General features: G+C 39.4%; 1 protein-coding gene across 2 annotated transcripts in view; it reads left to right on the forward strand.

Annotated features, from left to right (window-relative positions):
- The window catches only part of LOC123514589, a 54770-nt gene that overhangs the window by 21644 nt on the left and 13126 nt on the right, over positions 1-20000 (forward strand). For both annotated transcript variants that reach the window (XM_045272552.1, XM_045272553.1), the window contains exons 6-7: positions 17184-17305; positions 17757-18104. In XM_045272552.1, the coding sequence (XP_045128487.1) occupies positions 17184-17305; positions 17757-18104 (470 nt within the window). The remainder of the gene's footprint in view (positions 1-17183; positions 17306-17756; positions 18105-20000) is intronic.

The raw sequence follows: 20000 nt of genomic DNA on the forward strand, positions 1-20000 counted from the left end.
AAGATCCATAGCCTTTAGTCTCTCCTCATATGTCATCCCTTCAAGTTCTGGGACCATTCTTGTAGCCATTTTTTGTAGTCTCCAGCTACCTTATGTGTTTCTTTTTGTGAGGGGTCCACACTACTCCTGCATATTCCAATCTGGGTCTTATTATAGTACTTATCAATTTTTTCATCATTTCTTTGTCCATGTAGTGAAATGCTATTCCAATGTTCTTTAACAAATTATATGTCTCTCTGAAAATTCTATCAATATAATATGGCTTGCCGGTTGATTATTTTCTTCCATCGTCACTCCCAAATCCTTTTCCTTTTTTACGTTCTCCATTTGTACTCCATCTACCATCTTATAGATTCCCACTGATCGTCTTACACTCTTTCCCATTTCCATGACATGGCTTTTGTCCACATTGAATTCCATCTCCCACTTTTTACTCCATTCCCAGAGCTTATTTAGGTCTTCTTGCAGTATTTCACAATCCTCTTTTTTGTGTGTGAATGTAATTCACTTCAGTCACCTGCTGGTCACCCAGCCAGTCTTCCCCATTACGGAGCGAGCTCAGAGTTCATAGATCGATCTTCGGGTAGGACTGAGACCACAACACACATTCCACACACCGGGAAAGCGAGGACACAACTCCTCGAGTTACATCCCATACCTATTTACTTCTAGGTGAACAGGGTCTACACATTAAGAGGCTTGCCCATTTGCCTCGCCACTTTCCGGGACTCGAACCCGGACCCTCTTGATTGTGAGTCAAGTGTGCTAACCACTACACTATGCTGTGTGTGTGTGTGTGTGTGTGTGTGTGTGTGTGTGTGTGTGTATTTACTTAGTTGTATTATACCTAGTTGTACCTTGTTGTATTATACAAGGTTTGAGTAGACCTCATAATGTCCTGTCTCCACATCTCCATTAGTCTAATTTTTCCTTAAATTTATGCACATTATGTTCTGTAACAACTTCATTATCCAATGCATTCCACTTTTCCATCGTTCTATGTGGAAAGCTGTATTTTCCAATATCCTTCACACACTGCCTCATCCTGATCTTTTCGTGTCCTCTTGTCTTTCCATCTTCTGTCGACAGTACCAGGTCTTCTTTGTCTATCTTTTCAATGCCATTGACTATCTTGTACATTGTTATTAGGTCCCCACATTCTCTTCTATCTTGTAAGATTGGCAGTCCCATTTCCTTCAGTCATTCTTCATATGTTAGGTCCTTTAATTTCAGCACCATCTTTGTAGCAATCTTCTGTATCCTTTCCAATTTTCTTATATCCTTTTTAGAGCTTGGAGACCACACTGCTGCTGCGTATTCCAGCCTTGGATGTATCATGCTTGTGATGATTTTTTTTATCATATCTTTGTCCATGTTTTGATATGCCACTCTTAGTCAGCATTTTATATGTTAGTCCAAATATCTTGCTTATGTTTTTGGGGGCTCAGAATTTGCTGTATGATCACTCACAGATCTTTTTCTTCTTTAGTCTTCATTATTTGTTCCTCTCCCATCAAATAGTTCCATTCTGGTCTTCTCTTAGTCTTTCCTAGTTCCATTATGTGACATTTCTTGGCATTAATCTCCAATTTCCACTTCCTGTTCCACTCATAGATCTTGTTTATATCTTCCTGCAATACCAAACAATCCTCTCTGGTTTTGATAACTTAGCATTTTTACATCGATAAATAAATTTTTATAACTGTTTACCCCAATGTGAATATCGTTTACATAAATCTGAAACATAATGGGGGCTAATGCTGATCCTTGTGGCACTCTGCTAGTTACTTTACCCCACAGTTCTAATTTCCCTATCCTTCAAATAATCTCTTGTCCATTCTAGCAAAGTTCCTCACAGTCCTCCTATACTCTCTAGTTTCCACAATAGTCTTCCATGAGGGACTATATCAAAAGCCTTTTTAATATCCAGGTACAGGCAACCCCCGTTTAATGAAGGGCTTACGTTCCTAAAACACTTCGTTAACCCCTTCAATACGGTGACGCCTATGTAGGCGTCATGAAGCCCCAGTAGCATATACGGTGACGCCACACGTGGCGTCATATTTCTTTTCTGAGCTTTCTTCAGTTCAGTTGTCCCGTATAATGTGTTGGATACCAACTACACACGCCATATGCTGTCCTTAAAATCCTAGTGCTCCTCCCACCATCCTTGTCTCCACCAATCACTAAAGATAAGCTACATGCATCCCGCCTTGTGTCTAAAATTACCCAATGGCATAGACTGTTCCCATCTCTCTCTCTCTCTCTCTCTCTCTCTCTCTCTCTCTCTCTCTCTCTCTCTCTCTCTCTCTCTCTCTCTCTCTCTCTCTCTCTCTCTCTCTCTCTCTCTCTCTCTCTCTCCCTTTCCTCCCACCCTCTCCTCTCGAAGATAAGTTACATGTCCTGCCTTGTAACATTCATGAACACACACACACACACACACACACACACACACACACACACACACACACACACACACACACACACACACACACACACACACACACACACGGGACATCATCGATGGCGGAGGTGGTCGCTGAGCTCCAGAGCAATCATCTCTAATTCTACAGTTACCATTGCCTAAGAGTAACCAAGGTGGGAAAGGAGCTGGTAATGTTTGTCCCGTCTCCATATAGTCATGTTAACTGTTGATTAGCAAAATAATGTCCAGGGAAGGTAAATATAAACTGTAGCCTGCGTTTGAGCCATCAGCTGGTTTGTTTACATCTGCGCAACATGGCGGCCGTGAACTCGAAAGATGAATCAGACTTCACAGGATTTCAAGGAATAATGGAGAAGAGCGCTTATGTGAAGAAAATTCTGGAGTTGGAAGGTAAAATTGAAAACTGTTTGAAAAGTATGGGGCCTGGAAACGAGTTATGACAATGTAAAGAAAGAGTGTGCCGATATGAAGAAGGAAAATGAAGCACTGAAAGAGGAAGTTAAGCTAATTAAAGTGAATTGCGAAAATGTGGAGAATCTCTAGGAAAAGTGATGGAGAAGCAGGCTGAATGGAAAAAGTCAGGAAGTGGAAAGAAAGGAGGTAAATTACAAAGTTGCAAGTCTGGAAAAGGAAATCAAAGAGTCTGGGGAGAAAACTTTGGGCCTTGCTGAAATTATAGATCAACAGATCATAGAAGAGAAGATTGCTGAGAAAGTGGTGAAGGTTATTAAGTCAAATGAGACATTGGTGAGGGAAACTGTAGACAAAAAGAGATGTGTGGTGATATTTGGTGTGGAGGAGGATAAGACACCGAGTAAAATGGAGAGAGAGAAAACATAAAAAGGTGATAAATAATATCATTAATGTGGTGCAGGAGGAGGAAAAGACCTAGTACAAGAAATAGAGGACTTCCATAGAATTGGAAAGTTCACAAGAGAAGGTATGAGGCCAATAAGAATCAAACTTAAGTCACAAAAGGATGTAGATGAATTGGTGGAGAAGTCATGGAGGCTAGCCCAGCAGGAAACAACAAGGAAGATTTGGTTGAGAAGAGATCTCGGTGAAAAGGAAAGAGAAATGTTAAATGAGTTGAGAAAGGAGGCTTTGAAAAAAATGAAGAGAGGACAGAAGAGGAGAAGAAAGAGTTTTTCTGGAGAATCTTGGATATGAGACTGAGGAAGTGGTTCATAACCCAGAAAAGTACAGCAAGAAAGGACTAAAGAAACTTACGTATGAGCGGAATGTAATGTATTCCAACATAAATGGAGTGATATCGGGATTTTAGAACTCAACGATTACTTGAGGGACAAGAACCCAGATATTGTGGGTCTTACTGAAACAAAACTGAGAGAGGGAGAAGACCTGATGATGGTTGGAGAAGGAAATATAATGTTTGGAAAAGAAATAGAGTAGGTAAGATGGGAGGAGGAGTGATGTTGCTGGTTAAAAAGATATAAAGGTGGATCAAGTGAAAGAAGGTATGGGAAAGGCAGAAGTGCTAAAGATCAGAGCAGAAACTAATGAAGGAAAAAGAGGCACTACATAGTGGTGTACGTACCACCTAAGACAAATGCATGGTCAGTACAGGAATATGAAGAAATGATAAGTGATACAGGAACATGTCTGGAAGAAATGTTGGGTGGCTGTGAACGAACTATAATGATGGGAGATTTTAATTGTAAAGAGGTGTGTTGGGAGGACTGGTCAATGGAAGGATCAGAGACAACATGGGGAAATACACTATTGACACTGGCAATGGAAAATGTGTTAACTCAGTGGGTCAAAGAAGATACTAGGTTTGGAGGAGAGGGAGCATCGTCAAGACTGGACTTGGTCTTTAGTACAGAGCCAATGGTCATTGAGGAGATGAGGGTGGAGTGCCCTTTAGCAAAGAGTGATCATGCAGTTTTGGAGTTCAAGGTGATAGATGAAGAGAAATCTAGAAGAAATGAAGAATATAAAGTGGGAAGATGGAATTATGCCAAGACAGATTTTGGAAACCTAAAGAAATTCTTTCAAGAGACAAATTGGATGAAATTCAAGAGTGCTAAGGGAGCAAATGAAAAGTGGAAGGAATTTATAAAAATATACAAAGAAGGTGAGAAAAATTTGTACCAATAAGACAACATAGAGAAGTTGGAAAGCAGGACTGGTTTAACGATAGATGTGAAAAGGCTAGAACAAGAAAAGAGGATGCATGGAAGAGGTGGAGAAGGAAAAGACGGATTAAGCAGTGGAAAGTTACAAAAGAGCAAGAAATGAATATGTGTTGATTAGAAGAGAAGAAAGAAAGAAACAAGAAAAGGATATAATTGATAAATGTAAAGACCAACCAAGGCTTTTTTACAGACATGTGAACAACAACATCAAAAATAGAGAAAGTATTGAAAGTTTAGAAGTAAATGGAGTATGCAGTGAAGATCCCAGGAAATGGCAGAGGCTATGAATGGATGCTTTCGGAAGGTATTCACAAAGGAGACTGCTTTTGACAAACCACTGGTAATGGAACAGAAAGGGATTATGAAGGAGTTTCAAGTAACTGTGGAGGAGATCAAGAACATGATGGGGAGTTTAGAAGTGAGAAAAGCTGTGGGACCTGATGGGGTATCAGGATGGATTTTAAGAGAATGCAGGAGCAACTGGCAGAAAAAGTTTGTGAAGTAATTGATGCCTCATTAAGGGAAGGTGTAGTGCCCCAAGACTGGAAAAGAGCTAACATTGTCCCAATCTATAAATCAGGTAACAAGAGAGACCCATTGAACTATAGACCAGTGTCACTTACAAGTGTGGTAGCTAAGATGTGTGAGAGGGTGGTGAAGAATAGATGGACAGACTTCTTGGAGAAAATGACATACTTTGTGAGTGTCAATTTGGTTTTAGAAAAGGGCGTTCATGCACGACAAACCTGATATGTTACTATTCGAGGGTGATAGATGTAATACAGGAAAGAGATGGTTGGGCTGATGGAATATATCTGGATTTAAAAAAGGCCTTTGATAAGGTACCACACCGGAGACTGATCTGGAAACTTGAAATGGTAGGAGGAGTGCATGGCAGTTTACTAAAATGGATGGAAGACTTTTGGTAGGAAGAGAAATGAGAACAATAATTAAGGACAGACCATCAGAATGGGGATTGGTGGAGAGTGGAGTTCCACAGGGATCAGTGTTGGCACCAGTAATGTTCGCGGTCTACATAAATGACATGGTGGATGGGGTGTCCAGTTATGTGAGCCTATTTGCAGACGATGCAAAATTGTTAAGAAAAGTGAGATGTGACAAAGATTGCGAACTACTCCAGGAAGACTTGGACAGAATATGGAAATGGAGCTGTACATGGCAAATGGAGTTCAACACGACAAAATGCAAGAAAATAGAGTTTGGCAAGAGTGAAAGAAGAATCAGGAGTATGTACAAGATAGGAAATGAAGACATAAAACCAGTCATGAAGAAAAGACCTTGGGGTGACAATTACCAATGACCTATCGCCAGAGAGACATATAAACAAAATAATTGGAGAAGTATTGAACTTATTGAGGAACATAAGAGTGGCGTTCAGATATTTAGATGAAGAAATGATGAAGAAAATAATTACTGCAATGATAAGACCGAGGCTTGAATATGCAACAATACAGTGGGCTCCGAACTTAAAGAAACACATAAGGAAACTAGAGAAAGTACAGAGGGCTGCAACAAAATGGTGCCTGACTTAAGAGATTTGACTTATGAAGACAGACTGAAAAGAATGCAACTTCCGACCCTGGAAAACAGAAGAGAAAGGGGAGACCTGATAGCAATATACAGAGTGATGATTGGCATGGAAAAATGGATAGGGAAGATCTGTGTATGTGGAATGAAAGAATGTCGAGAGGGCATGGGAAAAACTAAAATGGCCACTTATAGGAGAGATGTGAAAAATATAGCTTCCTCATAGAAGGGTGGAAGCATGGAATAGTTTAGACGTGGAAGTGGTCAACGCAAGGAATATTCATGATTTTAAGAAAAGCTGGACATTAATAGATATGGAGACGGGACAACACGAGCATAGCTCTTTTCCGTATGTTACAATTAGGTAAATACAATTAGGTAAATACACACACACACACACACACACAAGACTGGAGTTCAAGGTGATAGATGAAGAGAAATCTAGAAGAAATGAAGAATATAAAGTGGGAAGATGGAATTATGCCAAGACAGATTTTGGAAACCTAAAGAAATTCTTTCAAGAGACAAATTGATGAAATTCAAGAGTGCTAAGGAGCAAATGAAAAGTGGAAGGAATTTATAAAAATATACAAAGAAGGTGAGAAAAATTTGTACCAATAAGACAACATAGAGAAGTTGGAAAGCAGGACTGGTTTAACGATAGATGTGAAAAGGCTAGAACAAGAAAAGAGGATGCATGGAAGAGGTGGAGAAGGAAAAGACGGATTAAGCAGTGGAAAGTTACAAAAGAGCAAGAAATGAATATGTGTTGATTAGAAGAGAAGAAAGAAAGAAACAAGAAAAGGATATAATTGATAAATGTAAAGACCAACCAAGGCTTTTTACAGACATGTGAACAACAACATCAAAAATAGAGAAAGTATTGAAAGTTTAGAAGTAAATGGAGTATGCAGTGAGGATCCCAGGAAATGGCAGAGGCTATGAATGGATGCTTTCGGAAGGTATTCACAAAGGAGACTGCTTTTGACAAACCACTGGTAATGGAACAGAAAGGGATTATGAAGGAGTTTCAAGTAACTGTGGAGGAGATCAAGAATATGATGGGGAGTTTAGAAGTGAGAAAAGCTGTGGGACCTGATGGGGTATCAGGATGGATTTTAAGAGAATGCAGGAGCAACTGGCAGAAAAAGTTTGTGAAGTAATTGATGCCTCATTAAGGGAAGGTGTAGTGCCCCAAGACTGAAAAGAGCTAACATTGTCCCAATTTATAAATCAGGTAACAAGAGAGACCCATTGAACTATAGACCAGTGTCACTTACAAGTGTGGTAGCTAAGATGTGTGAGAGGGTGGTGAAGAATAGATGGACAGACTTCTTGGAGAAAATGACATACTTTGTGAGTGTCAATTTGGTTTTAGAAAAGGGCGTTCATGCACGACAAACCTGATATGTTACTATTCGAGGGTGATAGATGTAATACAGGAAAGAGATGGTTGGGCTGATGGAATATATCTGGATTTAAAAAAGGCCTTTGATAAGGTACCACACCGGAGACTGATCTGGAAACTTGAAATGGTAGGAGGAGTGCATGGCAGTTTACTAAAATGGATGGAAGACTTTTGGTAGGAAGAGAAATGAGAACAATAATTAAGGACAGACCATCAGAATGGGGCTTGGTGGAGAGTGGAGTTCCACAGGGATCAGTGTTGGCACCAGTAATGTTCGGGTCTACATAAATGACATGGTGGATGGGGTGTCCAGTTATGTGAGCCTATTTGCAGACGATGCAAAATTGTTAAGAAAAGTGAGATGTGACAAAGATTGCGAACTACTCCAGGAAGACTTGGACAGAATATGGAAATGGAGCTGTACATGGCAAATGGAGTTCAACACGACAAAATGCAAGAAAATAGAGTTTGGCAAGAGTGAAAGAAGAATCAGGAGTATGTACAAGATAGGAAATGAAGACATAAAACCAGTCATGAAGAAAAGACCTTGGGGTGACAATTACCAATGACCTATCGCCAGAGAGACATATAAACAAAATAATTGGAGAAGTATTGAACTTATTGAGGAACATAAGAGTGGCGTCAGATATTTAGATGAAGAAATGATGAAGAAAATAATTACTGCAATGATAAGACCGAGGCTTGAATATGCAACAATACAGTGGGCTCCGAACTTAAAGAAACACATAAGGAAACTAGAGAAAGTACAGAGGGCTGCAACAAAAATGGTGCCTGACTTAAGAGATTTGACTTATGAAGACAGACTGAACAGAATGCAACTTCCGACCCTGGAAAACAGAAGAGAAAGGGGAGACCTGATAGCAATATACAGAGTGATGATTGGCATGGAAAAATGGATAGGGAAGATCTGTGTATGTGGAATGAAAGAATGTCGAGAGGGCATGGGAAAAACTAAAATGGCCACTTATAGGAGAGATGTGAAAAATATAGCTTCCTCATAGAAGGGTGGAAGCATGGAATAGTTTAGACGTGGAAGTGGTCAACGCAAGGAATATTCATGATTTTAAGAAAAGCTGGACATTAGTAGATATGGAGACGGGACAGTACGAGCATAGCTCTTTTCCGTATGTTACAATTAGGTAAATACAATTAGGTAAATACACACACACACACACACACACACCTTCTCTCTCTCTCTCTCTCTCTCTCTCTCTCTCTCTCTCTCTCTCGAAGATAAGCTACTTGTGTCTAAAATATTAGTCTCTCTCTCTCTCTCTCTCTCTCTCTCTCTCTCTCTCTCTCTCTCTCTCTCTCTCTCTCTCTCTCTAAAGAGAGAAGTCCACTTTCCTCTTCAAGGCGATATAGTAACTAAAAAATAGCAGCATAATACACAAAGAGATAAGTATGACAAGCTTGATGAGTTTCAGCTTGCATGGCAGGCACTACCAAAGATATCATACAGGTGGGCTTTTTAACATCCAGCGAAGGGTTAAGCGAAACTTTGTTGAACCGATTATAACAAGTTTAACCCTGATTTGAACTTCCATTGAGAGTAAGCAAAGCGAGAGTGCATCATAGTACAGTAAAAGGTTTAATGAAAGTAAAGATTATGAAGTTAAACATTTAGGTAGTTTAATTTAAGTCATTATAATGTACAGTAATGTATGTATGTACGTAACTTTATAATGTTGATGATCTTAACTTTATGAAGGGAGGGAGAGTGAAACAGGAAAGACACCAACTGGCAACCTGTGGAATGTAAACAAAGTGCGCATCATTGTATCACATACAAAACTTATGTACCACATTTCCACAAGGCTTTCTATTTTATCCATTGTAGAGTCACAAGTTCAGGTGGTTCTTTTAGCTTTCAAGGAAGATACGGTCTCACCAGCCTTCTTAATAGAGTCTGCTGACTTGAAAATAGTAGACAGTAGATAGAGTGAAGATGGTGGCGAGCAATGTTATTAGTTTTCTGGCCTCTCGTGTCTGTGAATAATATCCAGTTTCACTTCGAGAGTAAGAGACTTCCTGGTCTTCTTAGGAACGCTAAGCCACATTGCAGGGGGTTTTGGTGGTAAGTTGAGCTAGGGAAGATGAGCTGCTGGTGACGCTGTTATGTTTTGACTGGGGAGTGAGTGGTGCGCGTATTGTCTACGAGAGGCTTGATCTTGATTTTGATCTCTATTCTACAGGTGTCTCAGGATTTCTCCTGAGGCAGGTCTTAGTACCAGCAGTTCCTGGTGTATTCAAAAGCCTGTCAGCTTGCGTGATACGGTGGGGCTTTCAAATTTGGAAAAAATTACCTGGATAAAACTTCGTTAAAGCGAGTTTGGTGTTCGTTGAATGAGCAGATGGTAGTAAAATGAAACCCTTGTTGTAGCAAAATTTTATTGTGTGAACCTTCGTTAACCCTTATGTTCCAGCGATCGTATATGAACAATTTCATCAGTGCGTCTGTAGCGACGGCGATCGTTCCCGTAATCAAGAATTTTCGCGCCTCATGTTTGAGCTCCACGCATGGTTTCTCGAGTCAGATAGCAAGTGGAAGTATCTGGCTTCTTTTTTCACCCGTAGTGTTGCCACTAGCTCTGTATATTTAGGGGTAACAAAGCTATTCTCCCATTCTGAAGGCAACACTTGACAACCCCAGCGACCCACCGTTTCAAAAGCATCCTGATTAGAGCGAAGGGACATCTCAGTTCATAATTCACTATGGAACAAGACAGATAATTTTTATTTAGCAATGCTTTGAGCCTGACTACAGTGACAGTGATTATGAGGAAGAAACTGAAGAAAGCAAAGACAGCAATAGTGTAAACTCGGAAAATGATTCAGAGGATCCACCTGTTTTCTCAGAACAGAGAGAAGACAGAGAAAGTGGTGATGGAGAACAGACTCCAAACATCGTATTGAGAACCCAGAGTGGCTCACGGAGACGCAGGTGTGCCTCTCGTGTTCTGGGAAGACGATCAAGGGGGCGTGTAATTCACCTCGGTCGCCTGCTGGTCACCCAGCCAGTCTTCCCTATTACGAAGCGAGCTCAGAGCTCATAGACCGATCTTCGGGTAGGACTGAGAACACATCAACACACACTGGGAAAGCGAGGCCACAACTCCTCGAGTTACATCCCTGCACCTATTTATGCTAGGTGAACAGGGGCCACACTAAGAGGCTTGCCCATTTGCCTTGCCGCCATGACTCGAACCCGGCCCTCTCGAGAGTCGAAGTGCTAACCACTACACTGTGTGTGTGTGTGTGTGAGAGAGAGAGAGAGAGAGAGAGAGAGAGAGATATGATACATGTTATTTGCTTGAAACTTGATATGAAAAGGTGAAAGAATATTTCTCTCTCTCTCTCTCTCTCTCTCTCTCTCTCTCTCTCTCTCTCTCTCTCTCTCTCTCTTCATTGAAGTGTACATTTCTTCCAAGATGAGAGAAAGAGAGAGTGTGTGTGTGTTTGTGCGGTGTCATCGCTCACCAAGCTGTTTCTGCTTGACGGATCACACAGCGGGTGGAGGAGGAATCCTTGATAAGGCAATAACTAAACTTTCAGAGGTCACATCGAGCTAGAAATTACACCATTGTATTCAGAATAACAAAGAGAAAATAATTATTAGTATTCAAACAGTTTTCTGACAATTTCTAGGTTTACCATTTTTACCCGTCATGGGATATTGGAAAATAGTTTAATCACCGGAACATAATCCACCCATCCATCTCTGTTTTCAAGTCCTGCAATAACTCTCGAGTAGAAGCCTAATAAGTTTGATACACATGACCTCCCTGTGCTGAACCCAAATTGTCTGTTCGGTATGATTTGCTCCTCTTCTAGAAATATAACCAATTTTTCTTTGATAATTATTTCACACAATTTCCCCAAGACACTTGTAAGTGACACTGGTCTGTAGTTTAGTGGTTCAGTTGCCTTTCCTCCTTTAAATATCGGAATTACATTGGCTCTCTTCCATTCTAGTGGAACTTTTCCTTCATTTATTGAACTTGTAATTATTTCCCAAATTGGATCCAGTAGTTGCTCTTTACATTCTTTTAACACCATCTGGCCCCATTGCTTTTCTGACATCCAACTTATCCAATAATCTTCCAATATCCTCTTTGTGCACTGCGATCTCCTGTAATCCGCAATCCAATGTCCTATCAGGTTCTGTGAAATCTTTTGCAGTGAACACCATTTTGTATCTCTCATTCATTATTTCACACAATTCCTTCTCTGGTATGTCTTCCCTTCTTTAATTATTTTTTCAGTTGTTTCCTTGTTCTTTGTTTTGCCATTTATAAACTTGTTGAAAAGTTTGGGTTTGTCTTTACTTTTATTCACCACATCTTTCTCAAAGTTTCTTCCTTCCTCTCACCTTACTCTAATATATTTATTTCTTGCATCCTTGTACTGATTCTGCTTTCCAGTCCCTCTATTACTTTTGAGTAGAAACTTAATAAGTTTGACACACATGTCTGTCCTGTCCTGAACCCAAATTATGTATTTGATATAACTTGCTTTTCTTCTAGATATTTAACCCATTTTTCTTTGATAACTATTTTACATAACTTCCTCACAACACTTGTAAGTGACACCGGTCTGTAATTTAATGGCTCAGTTGACTTTCCTCCTTTAAATATTGGGATTATGTTGGCTTTCTTCCATTCCAGTAGTACTCTCCCTTCTTTTAATGAACTTGTAATCATCTCCCAAATAGGATCTAACAGGTGCTCCTTACATTCCTTTAGTGCCCAGGCTGATACACCATCTAGCCCTATTGCTTTTCTGACATCCAAATTACCTAGTAGTCTTCCAATATCTCCTTTGTGCACGATGATTTCCTGCAATCCTTGGCAATGTAATGTCCTATTTGGTTCTGTAAATTCCTCTTCTTCAGTGAACACAGTTTTGAAGCTCTCATTCATTATTTCACTCATTTCCTTTGCTGTTTGGTATGTCTCCCCTCCATTAATTATTTTTTCTTATGTTTCCTTATTCATCTTACCAATTATAAATTTATAGAAAACTTGGGTTCACCTTCGCGTATTTTGCACCACATCCTTCTCAGAGTTTCTTTCTTCCTTTCTCCTTACTCTAATATATTTATTTCTCACATCCTTATACTGCTGTCTGTTAATTTTCATTTCTCGGCTTTATGAGTTTCTTCCTCTATACATCTGGCATTGTATCAAGCATGTATACTTTTCTTTACTCTATAGATAGGTACGTATTTCTTCACTCCTTCATTATGTTTCTGTAGGAATATTTTGTATTTTCCCTGTATTGTCCTTCCGTTCATAATGTTTCTCCATTCAATATCAATAAAAACTTTCTTAACTTTCCAAATCTGCTTTTGCATAATTTAATCTCTCTTTTTTGTAGTCGTCTCTGTATCTTATCCCATCCTCTTCTTTCATTTCCAACTCTAATGTCACGTGATCACTTCTTCCCATTGGACTAAGGTATTGTATGATGGGAGGGGACTCTGGCTTTGTGAATACCAGGTCAGGTCTTCCCCCCTGTACTGTGTTGACTCTTCCACCCACTGATCCATTGTATTTACCATAGTCAGCTAACTGTAACACCTCCTTGCTCCATTGTCCAGCATTACCCATTACTTCCATATCTCTCCAGTTTATTCTTTTGCAGTTAAAGTCTCCTACTAATATTATTCTTCCCTCTCTTCTTATCATATTATCTAAGCACTTAATTACCTCTCTTTGTATATTGTGATGTTCCTCATTTCCCCATGTATTTGTCTTAGGTGCACACATGTAACTATGATTTTTCTTTTTTCAGTTCCTCTGTTTTGATTGTTACTCCCATTATTTCCACCATGCCCTCACCATATTGCACTTCCTCCACACATATTTTATGACGAACCATTATTAGCACTCCTTCCCATTTTCCCTTCCTGTCTTTTCTCCAGCTACGATGCACATTACATCCGGTCTTTTTTCTTTCAAATAATCTCTAACCTCCAACACACTGGATAACAACCCATCCATATTAATATAAGTCCCTCTTAATTTCTTGCCTTTTCCATGACCTCCTCCTCCTTCTTGAGTCTCAATATCTAGAACCTTCCAGTAGAAATTTTTTTTCTTGATCTCCATCCTTCTTTTGTTTTTTTTCCTTAGCTTCATTTCTTAGCACTCTCTCCTTTTTCCTCTCTTCTAGGTTCATATCTCTTTTTATCCATATATCCCTAAATTCAGTATCATCAGCCAGTTTCCCTTTTCTTATCATCATTTCCTCCACCGCCACCTGCAATCTCATTCTCATTGTCATTGGACTCTTAACCCCTTCACTAAATCTTCCCAACCTAATCACTTCCTCCACTTCCTGGTCCAACTCCTGTGTGCTTTCATACACTTGTTTGATAATAGTTTTTGCCAATTTTCTCACTTCTCGTTTTCCCATGAACTTGTTTGGAATTTTTTTTCCTTCATTCCTAAAATTAAGAAACATTTCCTCTTATCCAATGTATCCCTCACTAGATCTTTCTGCTTAATTACTTGTATAACAGTGTCCTTTTTCTTTTGCTGAATTTGCTTCTTTACTACCTCTGAAAATTTAACTCTTTCCTTCTTGTGTGTGTGTGTGTGTGTGTGTGTGTGTGTGTGTGTGTGTGTGTGTGTGTGTGTGTGTGTGTGTGTGTGTGTGTGTGTGTGTGTATTTACCTATTTGTATTTACCTATTTGTGTATTATAGGGCCCAAGCTAAGCTCTCTATGTCCTGTCTCCTTGTCTACTCCTGTCATATCTCTCTTTCATCTGATTGACACACACCGCGTCAACGACATCACTGCTCAGTTTATTCCACTTATCAATGCTACGATGCGGAAACTGTATTTTCTCACGTCATTTAGACAGATGTCCTTTATTAGCTTTTTTCCATGTCCTCGGAGATGATTACTTGTGGTCACCTTTATCAACTCTCTATCCAGTATGTCAATCTTGTCCACTAATTTATACATAGTCATCATGTCTTCTCTTGTTCTTCTCTCTTCTAATGTGGTCAGCCCCAGCTTCCTCAGTCTTTCCTCATAGTCTAACTCCTGAGTCCTGGTACCATCCTTGTTGCCAGCCTCTGTACCCTTTCACCTTCTTCACATTTTTCTTCATATGCGGTGACCAGACACATGCTGCATATTCTAACTGGGGTCTTATTAAGGTACATAATATCTTCTTCATCATTCCTTCATCTAGGTAGTGGAATGCAAGGCCAATATTTTGAAGCATGTTGTATGTTTTCCAAAAATCTTGTTAATGTGTTTCTCCGGTGACAAAGTGTTTTGCACGGTTACTCCTAAGTCTTTCTCCTCATTGGTCTCTTTAATTTTCTCATCACCCAGCCTGTAATCCCTGTTTGGTCTGTATCTACTTCTTCCCATTTTCATAACATGGGTCTTGTCTATATTAAATTCCATCTGCCACTCCTTACTCCACTCATATATTTTATCAAGATCTTCCTGTAACTTGTTACAATCTTCCACATTCTTTACTCTCCTCATAATTTTAGTATCGTCGCAAACATGTTCATGTAACTGTCAATTCCTACTGGCATATCATTAACATAAATCAAAAACATGATGGGACCCAGCACTGACCCTTGTGGAACTCCACTGGTTACCTTCTTCCACTCGGACTTCCTTCCTCTCACCACTGTTCTCATTTCTCTTCCCATTAAGTAATTTTCCATCCATTTTGCTAGTTTATCATTTACTCCTCCAATCATCTTTAGTTTCCACATCAGTCTATTGTGTGGTACTTTATCAAAGGCCTTTCTCAAGTCCAGGTAGATAGCATCCACCCATCCCTCTCTATGTTGTAGTATGTCAGTCACTCTTGAATAAAAACATAATAAATTGGATACACACGATCTTCCTTTTCTGAAACCAAACTGCCTTTCACTCAGAATGTTTTCACTTTCTAGATACTCACTCCACTTAGCTTTAATTACTTCTTCACATACCTTGCACAATATACTAGTCAACGATACTGGTCTATAATTTAGCGGTTCCATTCTACTACCATTCTTATATATAGGAACAATGTCATCTCTTTTCCACTCTTTGGGACTAATCCTGTTCGTATGGAGGTTTCCACAATATCAAATACGGGTTCAACAATTGATCCTTACATTCATTTAGCAACCTCCCAGATATGCCATCAGGCCCCATTGATTTATTAATATCCAGATTGCTTATAATTTTCCTTACATCTTCCTTAGTAACCATGATGTCCTGCATTTGCTTTATTTCCGTAGGCCTTCCTCCCATAAAATGCTCCTCCTTTGTAAACACTTTGCAAAAGTTGTCGTTCAAAATTTCAGCTATATCTCCAGCATCTTCATATACTTCTTCCCATTTTTACCTTTTCTATTGCCTCCCTTTTATTTAGTTTTCCATTTATGAATTTGTAAAACATTTTGGGTCACTATCACAGTTTTCCACCACCCTCTGTTCATATTCCTTCTGTGCTGTTCTCCTTACTTCAACATATCTATTCCTTGCTGTTTTGTAGACTTCTCTTGATAATACATCACTGTTTTTCTTAAGTTTCTTCCATGCCTTTTCTTTGTTTTTTTTGCTTCTTCACAATTTCTATTAAACCACTGTTTATTATTTAAAGTCCTCTTTCTGTGATATGGCACAAACTTTTTCACAGCAGAGTTATACAAATCCATAAATTTATCGTATTTCAATTGCATATCCCTTTCCTGGTATACCACGGACCAGTCAATTTCATTAAAGAACTCCCTTATATGGTTATAATTTGCCCTAGTATAATTTAATTTTTCCTCCCTGTTCCACAATCTTATTCGTGCTTAATTCTGTATCCAGCTCAAAGCTTAGGACATCATGATCGCTTTTCCCCAAGGGACATTCATGTTCAATTTCCTCTTTTAGAGATTCCCTGGTAAATACCAAATCCAACCTTGCTGCAACATCTTGTCCCCTGCACCTTGTTGGTGATCTCACCCACTGTGTCATCAAGTTATTTGTTGCTACCTTTAACAATTCTTCTGCCCACTCACCACCGTTCACCACTTCGTAGTCTTCCCACACTATTTCTTTGCAATTAAAGTCTCCAACTATCATCACTCTATCCTTTCTGATGAGTTCTTGCTTCATTCTGTCTAGAGTATTTCTCATCACCATTTGGTACTGTTCATATTCCCAAGCACTGGTTCTGGGTGGTATGTATACTGTTATAATATTAATGTCCCTCTTGCCATCTGTTATAAGCATACTTATCACTTCCTCATTTCTCTTACTATAGTTCACCTCCTTCACTATCAGATCTTCCTTAGTAAGAACCATTATACCATCACCTCCTTTATTTTTTCTATCATTTCTCCATACTTTGTAGTGTTTTACAACAAACCAGTCTAGCTTTATTTCGGGCCTTAGCTTTGTTTCCACTACACACATTATGTATGGTTCGTTATTTCTTAGGTAATCCATACATTCTAGCCTCTTAGACAGAAATTCATCTATGTTCGTGTAAGTCACTTTTATTCCATTCCTAGCCTCATTCTTCCATGTAATGCCTATTCCGTATGTGTGTGTATTTTTCTTACAGCAGTGTTGTTTCAGGTGGGGGTGTCACTGTACGTTATGGTCACCACCTGTTGAATCTGCTGACAGTGCGGCGTGCTCGTCCCCGCCTGTTGGTACAGGACCCTCGGGGTACCACCTTCCATCCTGATGTGGCCATGGTATGGTTGTGTCACATTATAAAGAATTCTGCACTGTATTTACCTTGTTTTATCTTATATGGTCTCAGCTGATGCCCATTTGTCCTGTCTCCATCTATATTGTTATCCAGTATCTGTGTTTGTTCATTCACTTAAGCTATTCCAGAGATGAATGCATTATTACAGGAAACTATATTTCTTAGTGTTACTGAGTAATTTACTCTCTTAATTATTTTTGTATGTCTCTTATACATTTTGCCCCCATCATCCATATGCATTTTCAAAACTTGTCTGTCAACCATTTTCTGTGTAACATTGGTAATGTGCTGAATACAAAGACAATACTGGTGGTGCTATCATGACTGACTTACCCACTGCTAATGTGTTAAGTGTAGAGATATGGATATAAATCTATGAGTATCTATCTATGATACTGTAGTGGTGCCATGACTAACCCATTGTATGCCTGTAGGTAATCCCTCAGGTGGATGGGCTGATCTGCTACATGGATGCCACCTGCCATTGTGAAGCGAGGCGGGGTAGTGGCTCTGGTGGTAGCCACACCCTGGACGTGCTGGAGCTGGAGGCCATGATACGCACCATCCCTGCCAAGCTTTGCCCGCCTGTGCTGGTGTTGTTGGCACGCATGGATGACCCTCAGGTCCCCATCGCTGATTCAGACCATGATGCTGATGGCTTGGTGGACCACAACGTGCTGCGCCGGTCCCCTCATGCTGACCTCCCGATGGGCAGCCCCCCACCAAGACACCGGCCAGTCATGCTGTATGATGTCCTTAGCAAATTGGACCTCCCCTGGGCTGTAAGTAGTGGTGGTGGTGGTGAGATAATGCATATGGCTTAATTTCCTCAGTTCCTTTGACACCCTTACCCTGCTCCCCTCAAGACTGCTCACCAAACCACCCACTGATGTTTTTCTATCTCTGGGACAGTCATGGTGAATGACTATCTGCTGCTCCTTTTTGTGTGCCTGAATTAGCCTTTTTCCATCTCTGTTATCATGATGTCCATAGGAGGGAGGGTTACATTCCTGGTCAATGGGAAAGTCTACTTCTTTTGGGGATTTTGTTACTCAAACCTTAAAAAATTATTAATACATCACTAGGTCATGGAAACAATAAAAACACATGTTCTTATTTTATTAGCTCAAATGTTAGGCAACATGCTCTCCCTCAGTCTCATGACTTGGATAATTATGGACAATCTCTGAGGTCTTTTCTCCCCTAGCATAATGATCTAACACTTCCAACATCTTTTTAATGGTCACAGCCTTCCTTGAATTTTTGGAATCACTTTCCTGTGAAGAGGTTGAAGGACACTTGGATGCCATAGTATAGAACATTAGGTGAAAACGCAGAGAAACAATCCACTCAGGTTAGCTCCAGACTGAGAAGTGAAGTCTTACATATACATTTATGTTCACAAAACAACATTTCTATTAACAATCTACAAGCCTTACCTCCAAGAAAGGATTGTTTTGTGATGAACAAAGTGAAAGCAGGAGATGAGCAGGCATTTTGTCTGCCAGCAATCAGAGACAGCCACTTCTTGTTCTTCTTGTGACCTTCTTTCTCTTGTGTGTTGCTTTCACCATAATATTTGTGTGTCCACCCATCTATTGCTACACAAGAAGAAGAAGAAGTGGCCGCTGCCGATCACCAGCAGACAAAAGCGTGGGTGTGTGTGATGTCATCAAATTGAGTTAACCCACATTAAATTGAATACCATATTTGATGGTTCATAAGACGCATGGGCTCATAAGACGCACCCACTTTTAGCAGACATTGAAATGAAAAAAAAGATAAATTAACAGATTTAAGCTCTAAATATATATATATATATATATATATATATATATATATATATATATATATATATATATATATATATATATATATATATTCCACCTGATATTTGAAGACTCACATGCATTTAGATTATTATTAGATCCCAATATTTTGCATTTAAAAAGTTTGATCTTTGCTAGTAGGCTGCACACCAATCTGCTGTGACTTGCGAGATGTAAACATATATCTGGCATTTTACTTTGGCAGTGACTGGGAGAGAGTCAGAGACTACAGGGCTAATGATCATATATATTTTTTCTATCATCATTTTATTACATGTATGTAAGGTATGAATGTTAAAAGAGGAGTAATTTTGATTGTATGAAAGTATCTTACCTCAAAGGGTAATGGCATCGCACTACAGAACACAGTGAAGCTTGCCCGTGTCAAAATCAAGACCACTGAGACCGACAGCATTTGTTTTGGTTCATACAATGCATGGTGTAAGGTCACTTGGCAAATTCTTCCTGACTGGTGTCATTTTATGTGAATTTCCAGTAAGTATGACCTATTATATATTGGTACCTTGAAAGAAAGAGTTGTTTTGTGGTGTAGTACCTATCATCACTTTGTTTACATTTGCAAAGATGTCTAGGGTTTGGTTTTTTGAGCCTCTATTGCCATCATTACTTAACCTTGGCCTCATAGGATGCAGGGTCATTTCCTGAGACTTTTATTGGAGAAAAAGGTGCGTGTTATGAGCCATCAAATACGGTAAATTGCATTATTTAATCTGTCTCATTGAATCGAAATCGCATTATTCAAACTCAAATTAATCGAGTTTATATATATATATATATATATATATATATATATATATATATATATATATATATATATATATATATATA

This window comes from Portunus trituberculatus, chromosome 38 (assembly GCF_017591435.1).
Source record: "Portunus trituberculatus isolate SZX2019 chromosome 38, ASM1759143v1, whole genome shotgun sequence".
Taxonomy (NCBI): Eukaryota; Metazoa; Arthropoda; class Malacostraca; order Decapoda; family Portunidae; genus Portunus; species Portunus trituberculatus.